This window comes from Carya illinoinensis, chromosome 4 (genome assembly GCF_018687715.1).
Source record: "Carya illinoinensis cultivar Pawnee chromosome 4, C.illinoinensisPawnee_v1, whole genome shotgun sequence".
Classification (NCBI taxonomy): Eukaryota; Viridiplantae; Streptophyta; class Magnoliopsida; order Fagales; family Juglandaceae; genus Carya; species Carya illinoinensis.
The window spans coordinates 18,280,001-18,301,369 of record NC_056755.1 but is presented as its reverse complement, the minus strand read 5'-3'; the positions used below and the strand labels follow the sequence as shown (position 1 = coordinate 18,301,369).

The 21,369-nt window shown below is 36.1% G+C and overlaps 2 protein-coding genes and 1 long non-coding RNA gene across 3 annotated transcripts; 1 reads left to right on the top strand and 2 right to left on the bottom strand.

The window, feature by feature from the left end:
- Window positions 1–807: 807 nt before the first annotated feature.
- On the bottom strand, window positions 808–2,590 carry LOC122308061. The gene is made up of 2 exons (XR_006241901.1): window positions 2,383–2,590; window positions 808–921 (listed from the first exon to the last, which is right to left on the bottom strand). It is a non-coding gene; the product is annotated as an uncharacterized LOC122308061 (long non-coding RNA).
- Window positions 2,591–3,132: 542 nt separating this feature from the next.
- On the bottom strand, window positions 3,133–3,720 carry LOC122306315 (zinc finger BED domain-containing protein RICESLEEPER 2-like). The gene has a single exon (XM_043118747.1). It carries the CDS (start codon window positions 3,718–3,720, stop codon window positions 3,133–3,135), a length of 588 nt encoding a protein of 195 aa, XP_042974681.1.
- A 12,734-nt stretch (window positions 3,721–16,454) lies between these two features.
- On the top strand, window positions 16,455–17,643 carry LOC122306314. Its single transcript, XM_043118746.1, has 2 exons — window positions 16,455–16,902; window positions 16,991–17,643. The coding sequence occupies exons 1-2, from the start codon at window positions 16,455–16,457 to the stop codon at window positions 17,641–17,643; spliced, it is 1,101 nt and encodes a 366-aa protein (XP_042974680.1).
- The last annotated feature ends 3,726 nt before the right edge of the window (window positions 17,644–21,369 follow it).

Here is a 21,369-nt window from a genome sequence, read left to right as displayed (position 1 = left end):
GAACCAAAGAAATGGGGAAATATTAATATTTTTCCACCACTTCAATGATTTTATCTTGTCAACTCTGTTTTAAATGAACAGTTTCGAGTACCAACTCTTAAAATAAAATCTAGCATACTAATTGATCAGAAAAGCTATATTTAAATGCAAACAAATCCCCCCCCAAAAAAAAAAAATTGAAGTAAGAAAATTCAGCAACACTGTGGACTTCAATTATCTTCCCCATCAGTTTCAGCTTATACAGAATATACTCAGCAGCACTGTGGAAAAAGAAAGAAGCAATATGTGAGCAAATAAATAAATGGTATCTTAGCTATGCACACAAAATTAGTCCAACAAAGACCTATTTAAAAATTGAAAAACAAAAACAGATTCTGATACAGATTTTATACAAACAAGAAAACAGATGCAAGCAGTAAAAAGCACATTATACATGCAGTGTTCAATTCCAAAAATAGATCATATCATCCTTTGTTTTGATAAAATCAACTCAGCATATCCAAATACATAGCACATTGTTTTGAATTCAATTTCCCATAAAATATTGACATTTGTACATATCCAAATATCATCTTAAACCCAACAAAACCAACATCTTCAAAATTTGAACAGTCAAAATTAGCCCCAATAAAAGACATTCAATGATAACACTAGCAAGACAGCTATAAATTTTACTCACCACTGATGCAAAAAACTTCTTTGGAGCATCCTCCTGGATTGTAGGAGCTGTCTCAGTGAGTGGACTTTCAGCACTCTGACTTGAATCAATTGGATGCTTCTCACGATCAATTCCCTTTTAACTAACTAACACTTGGCCGTTGGACAGTTGTTGACCATCATCCTTATGCTTATGAGTATCATCCTCTACATTGGTAGTTTGATTAGGTTCTGGGTGGTCACTGTCAGAACCAAGAGATGGCTCTGCAATTTTGGAAAAACAATAAATCCATCAGAGAGGATACTTACCAGGACACTTCGAAAAAAAAAACCAAAGAATATAGAACACCTCGAAACAGGATACTTACCTGCAGAGCCAGGAGTTAAAGCAACAGCTTTTGGGGAGCTTTCTGTAATATGATTATTTGCCACTGAATCAGTCTAATCATCGGTTTCAGATTCACCCACATGTCTAAAAAAATCATTCAAGACAAAGTATCCTTTCTCTTGGGGAGCTAGAAAGAAAGATTGGGTGAACTTCCTTCTATAATTGTTGTCTCCAGTTAAACAACCAGTAACTAAAACCATCACCCCACCCTGGTATGAAAACTCAGAATCAGCAGTCAATATTTCTACCTTACAGTTCAAGTTGTCCAATGATAGTATCCTGCTTGTATAAAAAAAAAAAAACACCTAAATACATCTAAATTAAGGAAAGAAAACACTATTTGACTTGAGTTTAGCATTCTATATTCGGATATGATTTTCCAATCGAGTTCTAGGAACAGAACGGGAGTGATAATGATTCACAGCCATAAATCTTGGGGACAAAGAAAGGAGGAAAAATTAGCCTCTCATTCAATATAGAAGAAATTAAGTATTAGTAGCACACTATTAAGAATGAATTTGTCGGTAAGGATTTTAGGGGTTAATTTCCTGAACAGTGACGATGTCAAAGCTCATAAATCACATTTGGGATAAAAGATATAAAAACAACTGCGTTGAGGACAAAAGATGAGACATAATATATTGTTTTCTGGAACAGAATTCCAAATAAAAATTATTTTTCATAAGTAGAATTCCAAAAAAAAAATTGGAAATAGAATAGAGCAACAAATAAGGAGCTGCGAGAAGCAGATAAAGAAAATAAGATTACCTTATCAAAGACTGAAGCTCAAGGTGATATTGACTACATTCTGCAATCACTTGATCAAACAAGTCACTCTACATATCATAGTAAAGTCTAAGCCCTTCATATTAGGGATTGAAACGTACAGCAAGTTGACAAGTTCTTAATTAATTAAGGCAACTATATACGATACTGATTAAATTACCTTCTTTTTCACACCCAAAAGCTTAGTTTAATATCAATGGTATTTTATACTTTTATACAAGGCCTTGGGTTTAGGCATTTCATCAAGAACAAGTAGGAATCTTTATCTAAACAAAAAGCTGTATTACAGACATGATCGATTTAATGCATAGCATTTACACAACCCTTCAACCCTTCAACCAATCAAACCCTTCAACCCTCGGAATCAGAAAACCCACACGAGACAGTGATTCAAAAACACTAAATACCAAATACCCATAAAAAAAAAAAAAAGATACATGCGGATCTAACGTAAATAGCAGATCTGAAAAACTTGAAAAATAAAAACACCCCACGTTTAACAAAAAATAGCAGATCTATAGAGAGAGAGAGAGAGAGAGAAGAGAGACTACCGAGTTTAGGCAGATCTGCGACAGGGGTGAGAGCTTCGCGTTCTTGATGGGTGTGAGTGTGTTGGTGGGAGAAGAGGCGGGGTTAAGACCATCACGGCGGCGGCGGCGGCTACGGTTTCGTAGCTAGGGTTGAGAGAGAGAGCAGATGAGGGGAGGGGAAGGATACGTAGAATCGGGGGGGAGGGGAAGGAAGCTTAGGGTTTTTTTTTTTTTCCTTTATATAGAAACCCGGTTAACCGGGTTATGAATATGGAACCCGGATTTTCTACCCGGGTCTGGACCGCATAAGTCCGGGTTTTGCAATCCGGGTTCTGGCCCGGATATAATCCGGGCCGAAACCCAGAACCAGAATCCGGTAAAACCGGAATCCAGACCGGGCCGGATAAAATCCAGCCCGGATGAACAGTCCTACTCTCGAATATCAATTGGGGTTGATGGATATCGCAACCAATTCTGAATACAAATAAGTGCCTCAACAGTTCTTGGAGCCAATGAACTTCGGAAAGGATCAAGTACACTACCTCCCGTGCTAAATGCTGATTCTAATGTAACCGTGGAAACAGACATGAGCAATAAGTCTCGTGCAATCCTCGCAAGAATAGGATAATTAGGCTCATTAACTTTCCATCAGTTCAGCAAGTCAAAAGATTGGGTGAAAGCCTCACAACCATCTGAAAAATACTGGTCAATCTCTATTTTGGTAGATGTAGATTCAGAGGCACTCGATGCTAACAACCACTCATAAAAAAATTATGACTCATGATTGTCTTCACCAACTTTTGTAGATGTAGATGGCAGAGGGGGAACATGTTCAGTCAAGTTAACTGAGCTAGAACCGAACGCATCATTATACTCCGCATACAAATCTGATAATAACTGTCTCACATTCGACACCAACTCTTCAGTCCGACACTCATCATGAATTTTTTTCAAGTAGAAAGTAAGAAGCCCTAACTTACTACGTGGATCAAGCACAACTATAATCGACAACATCCAGTTTATCATATCCAATGAACCCCAATACTTATCATATTTAATTCTCATGCTCACGGCCATATTCATCAAACAATAATTATCACTTTCATTCAGCCTAACCAACTCTTTTTGAAGCATACAAATCTCCAAAAAATTGATATTTGTCATGACATACAAAGACCCATAAAATCTACAAGTGGCATCATAAAACATCTTCAAAAATTTTACAAATACCGACACTGTCTCCCACACCTCAGCTCTAGGAGGCCCAATGTTTCCATCCTTAAAGTAAGAGAGAAAATTGTGGTCCTCACTCTTCATCCACCTGAAAACTTTCTCAAATTTTTCAGCCGCCTCCAACATTATGTAAGTTGAATTTCATTGGGTTTGCACATCAAGGGATAACATTTTTTTATAATCAATTTTCTCTTTTTCTGTACATCTCTTAAACTTCTCTAACCTTGCAGGGGATGAGCGCACATATCTAACCGCATTTCTAACCATTGTAATAGTGTCATTACACTTTTTAAGACTCTCATTCACGATAAGGTTCAGAATATGAGCACAACATCTCATGTGCATATACTTTCCCCCCAACACATTTCCCGTCAAAAAATGCTTCAAATATGAAATTGCAGTATCATTTGAGCTAGCATTATCAACAGTAACAGTAAATATCTTATCAATACCCCAATGAAGAAGGCACGATTCAATATATTTTCTAATAGTATCCCCTCGATGATTAGGGATTAAACAAAAATTATGATTTTCTTTTGCAATTTCCAATCACTATCAATGAAATGAGTAGTTAGGCACATATAATTTAGATTTTGTACTGATGTCGATGTATCGGTAGTTAATGAAATCCTCATTCCCCCATCCTTAAACAACTTCTTAAGTTTGGCATTTTCAGATGAAAATAGTTTCTTACAATCTCTTGCAACCGTTACTCAACATGGCACCTTAAATCTAGGTTCAAGCAACCAAACCATCTTCTTAAATCCTTACCCTTCAACAATTCTAAATGGTAATTCATCAATAATTACTATCTCCGCAAGTGCCAACCTCACAGTCTCTTCACTATATTTGTGGGTAACAAGATTCCTTAAGACACTCTCACTCTCTCCAACCCCCTCCGAAGTTGCCTCACCTATCAATGTTTTTTGGTATTTATCCAATGGCCCACGTTTATGAGGATTTTTGGGACATGAAGGTAGATGGTTTTGCATGGTTGAAGTTCCGTTCCTCTTAGAGTGGCAAGCATATATTTTGTCACAATAATTACACTTGGCCTTAGGATCATCTACCGCACAACCCTCAACTTTTGTAAAATGGTCCCAAACAATTGACGGATCTTTTCCCTTCCATTTCTTAGGAAGTGGACAATAACTACTATTAGGGCCACTTGGGGGTCTTGGTGTTTGGGAGTTCGAATCAAGATCAATTAGATTTGACAAAGAATCCATCTACCATGTGAAAAATCATATACATCACGTCATTACACAACAATTAAAACAAACAAACAAAAAAAACCAACACAATTTGTCAATTACACAGTAGCTAGTTTGCAACATGGCAAACATCACAAGTCTAAGACTCTAATCTATATTTTAGATCACTCATCAGTCATCAACCTCACTGGCTCACAGATATATTTTTTTTTTTTTGATAAATAACCTCACTGGCTCACAGATTCAAAACAGCAAATTTTCAAAATACCACATTCCACATTCCATAATCCACATTATATTAATTCAGTAAATGCCACATTCCACAATATTAAAAATTTAATTCACAACCAAACCATTTAATTTTAATCTAATAAGAATACAGAATACTCACAGTGAATTCAGATTCAATAAGTCTCGAATTAGGCTTCATAGTGCTACTACGTGGATTCAAAACTTGAACATCTTTGTCCAGTGTCCATACACAATTAATTATTTAGACAACAAATGTGTCAAATAATATGATAATAAATTAAAAAGAATGTCAAACCGTCCACTGTCCAGTGCAAATTAAAATGTTAGAATTATAATTTTATATAAACACAAATTATAATGAGTAGTTATAATAAATAGAAATTAAAATACTCTTTTAAACTAGACTACAAAATATAAAATAGAAAATCTGAAATTAAAATAGACAATAAAAGGTAATCTTGCCATGGGGGTGAGCGGTGAGGTGTGGTGGTGCACTCCGTGAGGAACGAAATTTGACGGTGAGGTGCGCCGCTCGTCACTGGAGAGTGAGACCGTGAGTGTGAGTCGACCGGTTCAGTGACTGTGAGGGTGAGGATGAGGCGGCTGGAACTGGAAGAAGAAGGTTTGAAAAATTGAAAGTGAGAGTCGAGAGATGTGAAAGTCTGAAAGCAAAAGTGGCGTTTAACCCTAGAATGAAACAGTGTCGTTTAATTAAGTTATGTTTTTAATATACAAGCTTTAAACGGCGCCATTCGATTTAAATGAGTAAAACAGTGTCGTTTTAGATAAGTATATTTTAAAAAATATATAAATATAAATAGTTGGCCGGTTTAGTGGTTTTTAGGATGGGTGAACCGCCGCCGAACCGACCGACTATGATTTTACATAAATAACACCGATGGTCGATCGGTTTCGACCGATTCTGTGCGGTGGCGATCGGTTGGCATCGGTGGCGGTCGGCGGGATCGGTTCCTGTACAGTCCTAAAATACAGTTCACTCTTATTTTCTCTTACATGAGCATTTATTACGGGGAAGTTGGCGCAACACCTGCCACTGCTTCATTTTTCACATCCTTTTTCGTACGCAATTCTTGCACTACAACTCCTGCATCAATCATTTTTCTATTTATATATATAAGAAGTATATATATGTATATATACCATTAATGAAGAAGAACAAAAAAAATGAAATGAGGAGAAATAGTTACAAACTATTAATTATAAGAGCACAAAAAAGAGAGAATGGAAGCCAGATACCAAAATTAAACTTGAACAAGATATGAGGCGGCAGTGCCGACCAATGCATGAATGCAAATGCAGAAATTAAACATGAAAATAGTCAGGCGGTAAAACCGACATAGTGTATATATATATCTATCTATAATAATAAGCGCCTATCGCGCTTCTACAGGAATGAGCAGTGAATTGTTGCGTTCCGTTTTTTCCTTCCGTTTTTATTGCATAGTTACTTTTTTAACCTTTTATTTTCTTCCTTTGTGTTCGTTTATATAAGGATTTTTTGGTCTTTAGTAACTGTGTCAGAAGGTTGGCTGCTTTATATTTTTCTTCCTACTTTTCTATTTTTCTCGATTCTTCTTCTCTTTGTCTCTCTCTTCTCTCATATCTCTCTCTCTCTCTCTCTCTCTGAAGCTCACGAACCCAGCTCTCTGCCAAAGCTTCAAGATCCACTCCACCCCACCGGTTTTGGTCGGCAAGAGGTAGGGGAAGAAGCTGTGAAGAGATGGTGGTCGGAGGTGGTGCGACGGCGCCGAAATCGGTGAAAAACCGTATGGCTTGGAGGAGCTCGTGGTGCCTAACGGTGGCTCGGATGGAGGTGAAACTTGGTGGGGATCTTCACCGGTGAGAGGGGAAGAAAACTGGGTGGGTGGTGTAGGCCACGCCGCCGGAAAGCGGCGGTTCTAGGCTGCGAAAGCAACCGGCGACAGGGGAGAAAAAATAGGCAGGTGCCGTGACTTCCAGGGGCTCGTGGCGGCTAACGGCTGGTCCGATGGCTCTGAAAATTGGTGGGGATGATCTCTGGTAGGAGGGGAAGAGAATCGTGGGGGTGGTGTATAACACAGCCTCCAGACGGCGGCGGTTCTGGGCTACGAAAGCAACCGGCGACAGGGGAGAAAAAACAGGCAGGTGCCGTGATTTCCAGGGGCTCGTGGCGGCTAACGGCTGGTCCGATGGCTCTGAAAATTGGTGGGGATGATCTCTGGTAGGATGGGAAGAGAATGGTGGGGGTGGTGTATAACACAGCCTCCGGATGGAGGCGGTTCTGGGCTGCGAAAGCAACCGGCGACAGGGGAGAAAAAACAGGCAGGTGCCGTGACTTCCAGGGGCTCGTGGCGGCTAACGGCTTGTCCGATGGCTCTGAAAATTGGTGGGGATTATCTTTGGTAGGAGGGGAAGAGAATGGTGAGGGTGGTGTATAACACAGCCTCCGGACGGCGGCGTACTAGGCGGTCAAAGGGGCGACGATGAAATGGAAAGGAGAAAAAACAGGCAGGTGCCGTGACTTCCAGGGGCTCGTGGCGGCTAACGGCTGGTCCGATGGCTCTGAAAATTGGTGGGGATGATCTATGGTAGGAGGGAAAGAGAATGGTGGGGGTGGTGTATAACACAGCCTCCGGACGGCGGCGGTTGTGGGCTGCGAAGGCAACCGGCGACAGGGGAGAAAAAACAGGCAGGTGCCGTGACTTCCAGGAGCTCGTGGCGGCTAACGGCTGGTCCGATGGCTCTGAAAATTGGTGGGGATGATCTCTACTAGGAGGGGAAGAGAATGGTGGGGGTGGTGTATAACACAGCCTCCGGACGGCGGCGTACCGGGCGATCAAAGGGGCGACGATGAAATGGAAAGGAGAGCTCTGTGTGTGTGTGTTTAACCCGTATCATGTGCATTAAAGCCTTGAACGTTTTTCACCTTCATCCTTATATATTATTGTGATGATCTATAGAAATACAATAATGATTTGAAGACCCACTACGGGGTTAGTATTGAACAGTATTAGAACTTTATATGCAATTCCTCCTCCTTGTATATTTATATATAGTTAGTTAGGTTCTCCTAATTTTCTTTTCTCATTTTCTAAAAGATGTAAATTATATTTTATTCTCTCAAATAAGGCTGATCTTTATTTTAAGATATTTGAGGTAGAAGACTGACATGGTTTTTTAGGCTAAGCAAGTACAGTTAGGGATTATTTTTATGAGCAATGATGCAAGTATAAATTTTTTTATAATTCTTTATATATTATTTTAAATTGAAAGTATTTTTATAAAAAGCGATGCTATTTTTATTGGTTATTTTATAAAATCATATCTTATTTAAAATAGAATTACATAAAAAAACATTTTGAAAAAAATTATGTGTATCATTTTTTTTTAATAAGATCCCAAGAATGATTAAGATTTAGATGTAGTGGTGAAGTTGTTGGTGATTTTAACAAAAGATTATCGAGATGATTAGGAGTAAACAGTGGTTGTGAGAGCTTAAGTTTTTTAAAATAATGCATGTTGACGTTCTATTATTTTTAAATCTTTTTATAAATAAATAATTTTTTTTAAAAAAAAATAGAAGAGATAATAGAACGTCAACATGCATTATTTTAAAAAACTGGAAAATAATGCACCTCTTTAACTTTTTCTTCTGAAGATAAGGTTGGCGGCAGGATTAGTTTCATGCTTTATATTTTGTCGGGAGATCTTTTGATAACTTTATTTAAAGTAGAGATTATCTTTGGTGGATTGCAAAGATAATACATGGTTATTGATCGAAACGAATAACTTATAAAAAGAGGATCCATTAATTAATTCTATTTGATGAAAAAGAACCGAAAGAAAGAATCTTATAAAATTAATCAAGATTGTAAGGTGATCGAATTTAATAAAAACACATCAGTCAAATGATATTATTTGGCACCGATGCTAATTATCAAATATTATAAACACATACATAAGAAGACGATAGATGAGAGCGAAAGAGGTGGGTGCAATGTAATTCCCAATTTCAACTAATAGGCCCACCATATTTAGACTTTCCACATTTAAAGTCTCCATTTGATAGCGCCACCTGTTCCATTGATTGATGTCTGATGGGAAGACGGCCAGGGGCAGTGTGGACGGGAGAAATCCAATGATCCCTACCATACGCGTTTTAATTAAAACAGCATTGGGATCAACAACCTGACACTGACATATCTCATATTCCACACCACATTAACTGGAGTTTATAATATAGAAAAAATTTAATTGTAAACGTAAGTATGTATTAACATGTACATTAATTTAATATGATTAGTTAAAAAATAAATTTTATTAAAAATAATATTAATTTAAAATTTAAATATAAAAAAATTAATATGAATATATAAATTAGTACATATTTTTATTTATACTCGCTTCTTTAATTATTAAATAAAATAAAAATTAAAAAAAATTAAATATTAAAAAAGTAATAAATAGATTGTAGTGAAGTAATAATTCTATTATTTTCTATATTATAATGCCACCTCTACCCTTCTTTCTATCTATCACGTAGGTAAGAAAAGATGTTTCCTGGACCCCTTCCAGCGCATTCATATGGAGCACTTGTGCTGCCCAACTAACACTGGATCTGAGATTATCAAAGATTGCATTCGAAGGGGACTGTTTGCAAGCTACAAAGACCTTATAAGAAGAAAATTAAGCTTGGAATAGTACCCATATCACTATAAGAAAAATAGATTTTTAAAATTAATTTATTATAACAAAAAGATTACTTATAATTAATTTTAATTGTGAATAATTTTTTTATTATAATAAATTAGTCACAAAAATCTATTTATTTTTTTTTTTATTTTTTTATAGTATATGTTCATGTATGGCCCAAGATCTTGTCTTAAATATTTTGTAAAGTGAGATATTTCTCAGGGACAGCAACACAATTACTCACTTACTTGTAAAAGATATTTTTACCATTTCTAAACTCATCGTAATCACGGAGGATTCACCTCATTGTATTTCTTAGTTATTATAATGAAATGGCGGTATTATCTTTTCTAATAATAAAAAAATATATCTATGACGTAGATCATGTCTCAAAGGCCACTTCTCTATTATATTATTACCCATTGTCCACCAAATTTTGGGAATTAACATAATTTGGGAAACAAATCTAATGCAAGATCTCTCATTTTTGTCATTTAATGCAACATCACTATGACCAAAATCATTCTTTAATGTTAGTTGATTGCTACGTACTATATTGAAAGTAACCTTTAGTCTATGATTAAATTTCAAACCATGTGACAATGAAACTATTCTGGAGTTGATGCCATGTGAAGATGCTTTGTTCGGTTGCCGAGTCTAATCGCATCTTCTCACTTATTTTATTTTATTTAAACTCATCGTAATCACGGAGGATTCACCTCATTGTATTTCTTGGTTATTATAATGAAATGGCGGTATTATCTTTTCTAATAATAAAAAAATATATCTATGACGTAGATCATGTCTCGAAGGCCACTTCTCTATTATATTATTACCCATTGTCCACCAAATTTTGGGAATTAACATAATTTGGGAAACAAATATAATGCAAGATCTCTCATTTTTGTCATTTAATGCAACATCACTATGACCAAAATCATTCTTTAATGTTAGTTGATTGCTACGTACTATATCGAAAGTAACCTTTAGTCTATGATTAAATTTCAAACCATGTGACAATGAAACTATTTTGGAGTTGATGCCATGTGAAGATGCTTTCTTCGGTTGCCGAGTCTAATCGCATCTTCTCACTTATTTTATTTTATTTGATGACAGAGAGCATCAATAGCTGGCACACACCCATGCATTTTAAATTATTGAATTAAGTTTTAATATATCAAGTTTTAATATATCGAAAGTTATAATCTATTACTTTAATATAATATTATTTGATTTCGAAAACGGGCGGTTGATTCTACAATGTAACTGCTGGCCTTGCCACGTGACAAGACAAAGAGCTGATATATATCGATCGTTTCATTTTGATCTTATCATCATCATGTATAGCTAATATATATACATCTATATAATATAAATTCACTTAGTTGTTGATATTAGATATCGACTTCTTGAAATAAATTATTGAACTAAGTTTTAATATATCAATTTACAGACTTCATCAAGAAATCTAAATATATAAAAGACTCTCTACTTAAATAAAAATATATATATTTATTTTTTAAATTTTTTATTAATATATATATATAATAAATCCTAAGCTTGGTAAATGGGGGATACGTGGTATATAAATCCTATGTATATATAGCCCCATGGTCGGGAGCTGCACGTAATTTCTCAAACCAATCATGACTCATATCAATCTCACAATATCTATCCTACTTGTACACACAAGATATGAATGTTCCTTTGCTTTTGATATTTTCACTATAAAGACTTCTTAAAATAATCCATGATAAGTTTCAAAATAATCCATGATATGTAAAAGCATTATTCTCATGCAAAAAATATGTTACATATAAATATAATAATAGTTATAAAAATATGGAATCATTATCATGATCGATGTTGAATTATTGCACTGCGTACGTACTGGCCTACCTTATAGGAAACAAACATGAAAAGCGACAAAAATTCATCAGGCAAATGTCATACAAATATGACTACAGTAATAGATTATAAGTCATCATGAATCTGTAAAAAGATTTGGTTGCAGCAGTAGTTTGACAGGATGATAGGACGTCTGGATGATTAAGAATAACAGGCACCTTAAAACGGTCTTTATGGCTCATTTGTGTTCACTTCTAACTTGGTCTCGCATAGCTGATTCGGTTTTTGTTTCAGAATTTGTGTTCACTTCTAACTTGGTCTCGCATAGCTGATTCGGCTTTTGTTTCAGAAGGTACGTATTTCCTTAGTTTTATTTTTTTTTTTATGGTAAGGAAAATCTGCCTACACATAATCTGCCTGTGTATATATATGTATATATATATAATACAATTAAAACTTACAATGCCTTTTGTGTCTAGACAGAAATTGTCCTCATCAAGAGATCTAAATATATAAAAGACTCTCTATTGTTCATTTCAAGACCTGTAAGTGCCTTTATATATATATTATATATCTCTTTTTGCTGGTCCCTACTTATAATTTTTTTGTGGATCCTTGCTTTGAATGGCAAATTAATTTTGAGAAATATTTTATTCAAGAATTTTGATATGTGATATCGATCTACGCTTTTTATAAGTTCCATTTTCATGGTATTTTTCCATTTCATGTGTTATTTTCTTATCTTCATTTCCTTGTTGATTTAAAGTATACATCAAACTTTCATTCAAATATATTTGAATACAATATTTGGATTACCATTCTATTGACTCCTCAGTATATAATCGAAATACAATGCACGTTGATTAAGTATTATTATTAATACTTAATAATAATAGAATATGATGAAACATATGCTTCCCACCAAGGAGACAAGGGAGGCCCCCCAATCTTTGAAAGCTAGCTATTGAAATATGTCTCCAATATCACATAAATTCAAAGCTTGAACGCTAAAAGATCTTTTGCTTGCTTTTGTTATGGGCGGGGTACGTAATTTCATTACTTATTTTCCATTAGGGATCATAAGCTTTGATTTTATTTAATAATATATGTCATAGAACTTCATGGGAAGCTAGGGAAAGGTAGAGGAACATGTGGTGGAGCTGTGGTGGCGAGGTGGTGGCCATACGGTGGCTCACGGCGGCGGATCGGCCGTTTGAAGCTATTCTCGGCCTTGGAGAGTGAGGGAGAGTGAGAGCTCTACATAGCTCCGTTGGCCATGCAATTTCTTGGGGAAGTTCATGGTGATGAGAGGAACAAGGTGATGGTGGTGAAAACGGCGGTGCAACCGAACGTGTGTGTGTGGAGACCCATCGGAGAAAGAGTGAGAGTTAGGGAGAAAGAAGGACATGGGGAGGAAGCTCTTGACATGGTGGTTTCGTTGGTGGTGCTTGGTGACCGTTTCGGCCGTGTATGGTGGTCCAAAGAGGTGAAAAAGGGTTGAAGACCCATTTGTTTGGAAGAGAAAAGAGAGAGATCGGGTGGCCGGTAAAGCACACCACCGGTGAGGTTGTGTTCGCCGGTGAGGGAGGAACACGCCGGTGAGGGAGGTGAAGCACGGCGGCTGGAGGTGGCGCCGTCTGGAGCTTAGACCGAACGGTGGAGGAAGTTCATGCACAGTGATTGGCTGGAAGCTTTACGAGGGAGAGAGAAAAGGGAGAAAGAAAGAAAAGAAAATGAGAAAAAGACTTAAGGGAAAGGGTAGGGGCCTGGGTATTTAATAAGAAAGAAAAGAAAAAGAAAAAAAGACTTAAGGGAAAGGGTAGGGGCCTGGGTATTTAATATCAGTCCTACGTTTCGGGATCTTCAAAAAGATCTAACGATGAGTTTAAACACTGATTTGAAAACGCGTAAGTATTTTATTTAAAATAAACACTTTAATAAAACACTAAGAGAAATTAAGATAGAATATTATTTTATAAACTAAGGTTTATAAAATAATATTTTTTTCATCATTATATAAAATGATAAGGTATCATTAATTAATCAAAGTGCATAAAACACTGAGAGGAATTAAGATGATTTGAAAACGCGTAAGTATTTTATTTAAAATAAACACTTTAATAAAACACTAAGAGAAATTAAGATAGAATATTATTTTATAAACTAAAGTTTATAAAATAATATTTCTTCATCATTATCTAAATTGATAATGTATCATTAATCACTCAAAGCTTTGAGTGATTTTATTTAATAATATATGTTTGCCTTAATTATTAAAACCCTCCCAACTCTCATCAGCTTTTTCATATATATGGTCTTTCCCTCACTAAGAAATTAAACCCATCCGATCCTCCATCGACCATGTACGTACGTGGTGGTTTGCAATTAGCTAGTTGCTTCCATGATCATCATCACATTTTGGTGCTAAAAGTCAATTCGATTGGACCTAAGATTTATTTTTCTTTAGTTGTTAGCTCTTTGTTTTGGACCAATTAATCATGCACCACACATATTATATGTATATATATATAAGAAAAATATTTTATATATAAATAAATTATACAAAAGTAAACTTACAAGCTGATATAATTTGATATGATATATGAGATTGTAAAATTAATTTTATTATAAAATAGATTTAAAAAATTATATTAATTTAGAAATTTATTTTTATGAAACTTTTAGACGCGACACTTCTCAATATATAATTCACCAACAGCGCCGACAAGCTCTTAATTTCGTGTACGTTAAATAATATCTTTCTCTGCGAGTATTGCAGGAAAATTAACCCTTGATTAAGAAAATCAGCCTCTAATAAGCCGGTCCCACAACACAGCATGTTGATTAGTTTTTTAATGGTGCTGAGTTGTGTTTGGGATTTTGACCCTATAACATTTTCTCACTAAATCATCTTCTATGTTTCAAAAGTTCCAAACAAAAATCTTTGTACAAGGTCTTCATTGAAAATCATTCTTTTGGTTGTGTGGAACAGTATCCAACTTTTGGAAGAATCATTTGCTTCGTTAACATAATGAGTAGTGGTAAGCTTATGTTAATAAGTTATGTAGCATTTGTTTTGAAATAGTAATATTAGTTTTGTAAAAGTTAAGTTTGGAGACTATTTTTTAAAGATCAAAGAAAACAACAGGCCTGGTCCCTACTTATAATTTTTTTGTGGATCCTTGCTTTGAATGGCAAATCAATTTTGAGAAATATTTTATTCAAGAATTTTGATATGTGATATCGATCTATGCTTTTCATAAGTTCCATTTTCATGGTATTTTTCCATTTCATGTGTTATTTTCTTATCTTCATTTCCTTGTTGATTTAAAGTATAAATAATTTGGTTGTATGTATTTTTCAACATATGAATCAACGAAATTGTTTATAGCATTTAAAATGCATCATGGATGTACGGATTTCGCATTAAGCAATTATTATTTATTCATTTAATTTTGATTGTGTGGAACAGTATCCAACTTTTGGAAGAATCATTTGCTTCGTTAACATAATGAGTAGTGGTAAGCTTGTGTTAATAAGTTATGTAGCATTTGTTTTGAAATAGTAATATTAGTTTTGTAAAATTTAAGTTTGGAGACTATTTTTTGAAGATCAAAGAAAACAACGGGCGGAGAATATCCCGTATAAAGATTTACCAGAAGAGAAAAAGGAAGAACTCCATAGAAAACGGAGAGAAATATATGCTAAAAAAAAGGCATCTAGCAGCGATTCTCTCCAATTAAAAGATTCAACTTCGTTTGATGGTGATCAACTGACTATATCAATTGATGAACGTTCAAATGATGATGTCCAACATATAAACATCATTCAAGACTTTACTGTTCTACAAAAGGTGTCAAAGAGACAACGGATTTTCCATTCTGATATTGACATCGGTGAACTGATTTCATCTCATGAAGTATGTGTTCCTCCTGGTGTAAATCTCTATGTGGTTGATTCAGAGGCAACTTCGTCATTAAACAATGTGACAGATCGTTCAAATTGTCCGAGTCATTCTATGGATTTTCTGACACGTAAATCAAGAAATATATACATAGATGAAACAACCGTCTCTAATCAGTTTCTGATTCAACAGGTTTTCCTGAAATTATTTTGTCATCTTTCGTATTCAAACATCCTTCTGTTCTTTTTCATTGAAATTTGGGAACATTCTATTCAAATAAGCTCCATGTGTTGTTCAGGAACAGTCAAGTTTTGAAACAAGTATATCGCCACCTTGTAGGGGTAAGAAACCAGTATAATTATATTATTCATTCTTCTGATTCCATTGTCAACTCTTGTCACTCTTCCAGTAGTGTTCTTGGTCAAATCATTCAAAAAACAATCGATGAGTTTACATCTATTGTCTTATATTCACTTTTGAACTCAATAGGTGAGGGGCATCGCCGCTCTGCTGGACTTAGGCAATTATTACAAGTCGTGCCATCTGAAGCATATTCTTTGCCGTATGTGCCTTGTTGCAGACATTGTAAAGCAAAGCGATTCTATCATGAAACAAACGGATTTTGTTGTGCTGATGGGACAATTTCTTTGGCCACAAATGCCGTCCCTGATCAACTTTATGATCTTTTCACATCTAATATAGATGAATCTGCGCATTTTAAGACCTATGTTCGGACTTATAATAACAAGTTCGCGTTTACATCTTTTGGAGTTAAATTCGATGAAGATATTTGCAGATGAAATAGAGGAATTTATACCTTTCGAACTCAGGGACAGATCTATCACTATATCAATGATTTAATCCCTTTAAATGGTCGTCCTTCTTATCTTCAATTGTATTTCTATGATACGGAGCATGAATTAGAAAATCGCATTTCTGATTCAGACAGAATGAATCCATCAATTATAGCTCAACTCATCGATATTCTTCACATCAATCCATATTCTTTGTTCTTTCGATCTCTTGGTGATTTGTCAAATTTGGAAAATCAAGTAATCCATATAAGATCAGATGTTGGTCTAGATCAAGATGTATTCAATGTCCCGACATCTCCACAAGTTGCAGCAATATGGGTTGAAAATGAAGATGCAGATCAGCTAAGAGGACAAGACATTTATGTCTTTAGTCATTCTGGTGGAAGTCATATAGTTCAATATTATTTTGGCTGCTATGATCCACTTCAGTATCCGTTGTTATTTCCTCTTGGCGATACTGGTTGGCACCAAGGCATTCAAAGGGTCAATAGAGGAAGCACATTAACAAGTAACAAAACAACCCGATCAATAGATCCTCACCGATCAATATCAGCAGAAGAATTACTTAGAAGAGAACATCGAGGTTATAGTGTAATCTTAATCTTCTCATTTTGTACTTAGTTTATAGAAATCCAATTTTATAATATTTCATTCCCCAACAACTTTTGCAGCATTGAACAGAAGAAGGAAGGATCCAATTGTTTCGTGTCGTGAATATTATTGCTACAAGTTACAAATCAGAGAAAATGTCAGATCAATTTTGTTACTGTCTGGTCGCCTATTGCAACAATTTGTTGTCGATATGTATGTTGAGATCGAGACGTCAAGATTAGATTATTTCCGTAGCAAACAACAACATATTCGATCTGAGTTATATCAAGGTATTGTTGATACCATTACACTTGGGGAAACTGATGCTTCTAATGTTGGAAAACGGATTATTCTGCCTTCGTCATTTATTGGGGGTCCAAGAGATATGCGAAAAAGATATATGGAAGCAATGGCTTTAGTTCAGCGTTATGGTAAACCAGACATTTTTTTAACAATGACGTGCAATCCAAACTGGCAAGAAATTTCAAATGAATTACGCCTGCATGAGGAGAGTCAAAATCGGCCTGATTTGGTTGCTCGGGTCTTTCGTGCAAAATTAGAAGAATTAAAGGATCGATTATTCAAGCAGCAGATATTTGGAAAAGTCTCGGCATATGTTTATGTTATTGAGCACCAAAAAAGAGGGCTTCCACATGCACATTTTTTAATTATATTACAGAGGAATTGGAAACTCTATGCGCCTGAATCTTTTGATGAGATCGTATCGGCATAAATACCTGATAAAAATACAAATTTGCACTTGCATAATGCTGTTATCAAGCATATGATGCATGGACCATGTGGAGTGTTGAATCCAGCAAATGTTTGCATGAAAAAAAATGGTTGTTGCAAAAGCCAATATCCAAAAAGTTATGCATCAAGTACGACTGTTGGAAATGATTGCTTCCCAATATATAAGCGTTCTGACAATGGAATAACTGTCAAACTGTGAGGCCATAATTTGGATAACCGTTGGGTCGTTCCATATAATCCATATTTGCTTGCAACATTTGACTGTCACATTAATGTGGAGATTTGTTCTACGATAAAAGTAGTCAAATATCTTTATAAGTACGTTTACAAAGGGCATGATCATGTTGCTTTCAATTTGGTTTCCGAACAAACCAATCAACAAATTGACGAAATCCAACAATTCCAATCGGCCCGATGGATTGCTCCACCTGAAGCTATGTGGAGAATATACGGCTTCATTGTTAATGAAATGTACCCATCAATATATAGCTTACATTTACATCTTGAGGATAAACACCAAGTAACTTTTCGAGCAAATGAAGACTTAATCAATGTTCTCAACTCTGATCGATCTGCAAAATCAATGTTAACAGAATTCTTTGCATTAAACCAAGTAGATGAAAATGCCAGGACATTGTTATACAAAGAATTTCCAGAATTTTATGTTTGGAGCCAACAATACAAAGAGTGGACTCGTCGGAAAAAAAAAAAAAAAAACTGTTATAGGTCGAATTATTACAGCAAATCCATTTGAAGGTGAGAGGTATTATCTGCGGATATTGCTAAATCATGTAAGAGGACCTTTGTCGTTTGAAGATCTTAGAACAGTTGATGGTGTCGTGGCTCCAACATTTCGTGAGGCAGCAACTATGCATGGTTTGCTACAAAGAGACAGTAGCTTACAAGATTGTTTACATGAAGCATCTCTATATCAAATGCCATCCAGTTTGAGACGACTATTTGCAACTATTTTGGTTTATTGTAATCCAACCAATCCAAGAGAGCTTTGGGAACGTTTTAAGCAAGATATGTCAGTTGATTTTAGGTCGACTGAAAATTCTATGTCGGATGTAAGAATGCAAGTTTTGCGCTCAATCTCTTTTACACTTGAATCAATGGGGAAAGACATTAATTCATTCCATCTTCTTGATGACAACATTTGTTTTGGTGAAGACCAACTCGAATCTAGGGAAATCGATGATGAATTGGCTGTTGAAATTCCAGAAGGAGATATTGTTGCATCAGAAGCCCTTAATAGTAAACAACGACATGTCTATAATTCAGTTTTGGAAAAGGTTTTTTCTAATGAAGCTGCTACATTCTTTGTCGACGGCCCTGCTGGGACGGGGAAGACATTCCTGTACAAGGCACTTCTTGCCGTAGTAAGATCAAGAAAATTAGTCGCACTTGCAACTACTTCATCTGGTGTTGCTGCATCCATCCTTCCTGGAGGTCGAACAGCACACTCGCGCTTTAAGATTCCACTAGATACTGATGAACATAGCATATGTTGTGTCAGTAAATAAAGTGTCATCGCAAAGTTACTACGTGTGGCAAGGTTAATTATATGGGATAAGGCCCCTATGTCAAGAAAACAACATATTCAAGCATTAGATAAAATGCTACGAGACATTAATGATTCAGAGTTAACATTCGGTGGAAAAGTTGTCGTTTTTGGTGGAGATTTTCGCCAGGTTTTACCTGTGGTTCGTAAAGGAACAAGACAAGAACATATTGACGCCAGTTTGGTTTCTTCTTACTTGTGGCCTACATTGATCAAGTTTCATTTGACTGTGATGGCTTGCAAAATTTCATATTGCAGATTTTACAAGTTCGCTCGAGCGGAGGCTTTTGGCCGCTCGAGCGAATTCAGGCAGATTCAAACGCTCGACTGCCGCTCGACAGGGAGCTCGAGCAGGTTGCTGAAAAACGAAGATCGCTCGAGCGGAGACATTGGCCGCTCGAGCGAAATCAGGCAGAGTCGAACGCTCGATGTGCGCTCGATAGGCCGCTCGAGCGAAATCAGGCAGAGTCGAACGCTCGATGTGCGCTCGATAGGACGCTCGAGCGAAATCAGGCAGAGTCGAACGCTCGACGCGCGCTCGACACCCCGCTCGAGCGAACATCGTATTTTGACAGATTTTAGGTTTTCCGCCGTGGGACCATATAAAAGGACATTCTTCACTCTAGAGCCGCGGTTTTTGACTGGAGAACACTCTTTGGGAGAGAAAAACATAGCTAGAGGGATTCAAATCATTTGTTTTGGAGACGGAATTCCAATTTATTGCACGTACGTTGGATTCATACACGAGCACGGACGGGAGAAAGGCGTTGAATCGTTCCCTTGAGCTTTTGACGACCAGTTGAGGCTGCAAGGAGGATTTTTCAGTGTTTATTTTCTTCTTCCCATCTTCTCAGAACAATTATGGTGAATTCGTTTATGTTGAATTACAATTCTAGCATGAGCTAAATTTTCTTCTTTCTAGGAAAACGATGTAACCTAATTCCGAACTATGCTTGTTTGTCCATGCTAATTTAATGCTATTCTCTATTTGTTTATCTGATTTATTCTGAGTTTAATGCTTCTAATTAACTGGCCATTGATTAGATGATTATTAATCTTGTGATTTGCTATCGAAAGAGGGAATCATAGGGTAGATCTTGGACATTTCAGCATAGGTAAGTATAGAGATCGAAAGACTTGTATGAACCTGTGTAGTAATTAAATCATTGGTCTTATTGCGTTCTTGATTATTTAATTTGCATACTCTTGTGTGAATTGATAAACTAGAATCATTTCCAATTGACTATCGAAAGAGGCTTTTGGATGAATTAGAGATTTGCTAATAGACAAAAGAGGTTTAAGTTAAATTAGCTGGATGAGAAAAGCATAGTGAAGAATTATGGTGAAATCGATTTCCTAGAAGGTTTCTTCCCCATTGAATTTGATCTTTGAAAGTCAGTTTTATTTTCTTTGCTTATTTCTCTTTGAGTTGATCTAAGTTTATTTGCAACTACAAAAACCTTAGCGATTCCTCTAGATAAAATTGAGATTAGTAAAATTTTGGTATTTGGCAAGAGTAAGGTACCAATCCCTGAGGACGATACTCTACTTATTACTTTACTATAAAACTACGATACTGTGCACTTGCAGTTTTGCACCGGTCAAGTTTTTGGCGCCGTTGCCGGGGCTTGGTTTATTCTTATTCTTTTCGTCAATATCGATACAAAGTAATCTTGGTTTTAATTTAGAATTTTGTTTTAATTTGTTCTACAGGTGTGTTTTTTGACATTGGATGCGCCGTACTAGATCTCGTGACATTATTCCTGTTGATCTGGAGATTGAGAGAACTCTTAGATCACTAAGAAGAAATAAGATACTAGCTATGGCTGAAGAAGATCGTGAGGTACTACCACGCACCTTGAAGGACTATGTACGGCCAGTTGTGAATGGAAATTACTCAAGCATAATGCGCCAGCCAATCAATGCCAACAACTTTGAGCTCAAACCAGCTTTGATTAGCATGGTGCAGCAGGCTCAATTCAGTGGATCACCACTTGATGATCCCAATATTCACCTGGCTATGTTCTTGGAGATTTGTGATACTGTGAAGATCAATGGTGTTACTGAAGACACCATTAGACTGAGATTGTTTCCCTTCTCTTTGAGGGACAAGGCTAGAGGTTGGCTACAATCTCTACAACC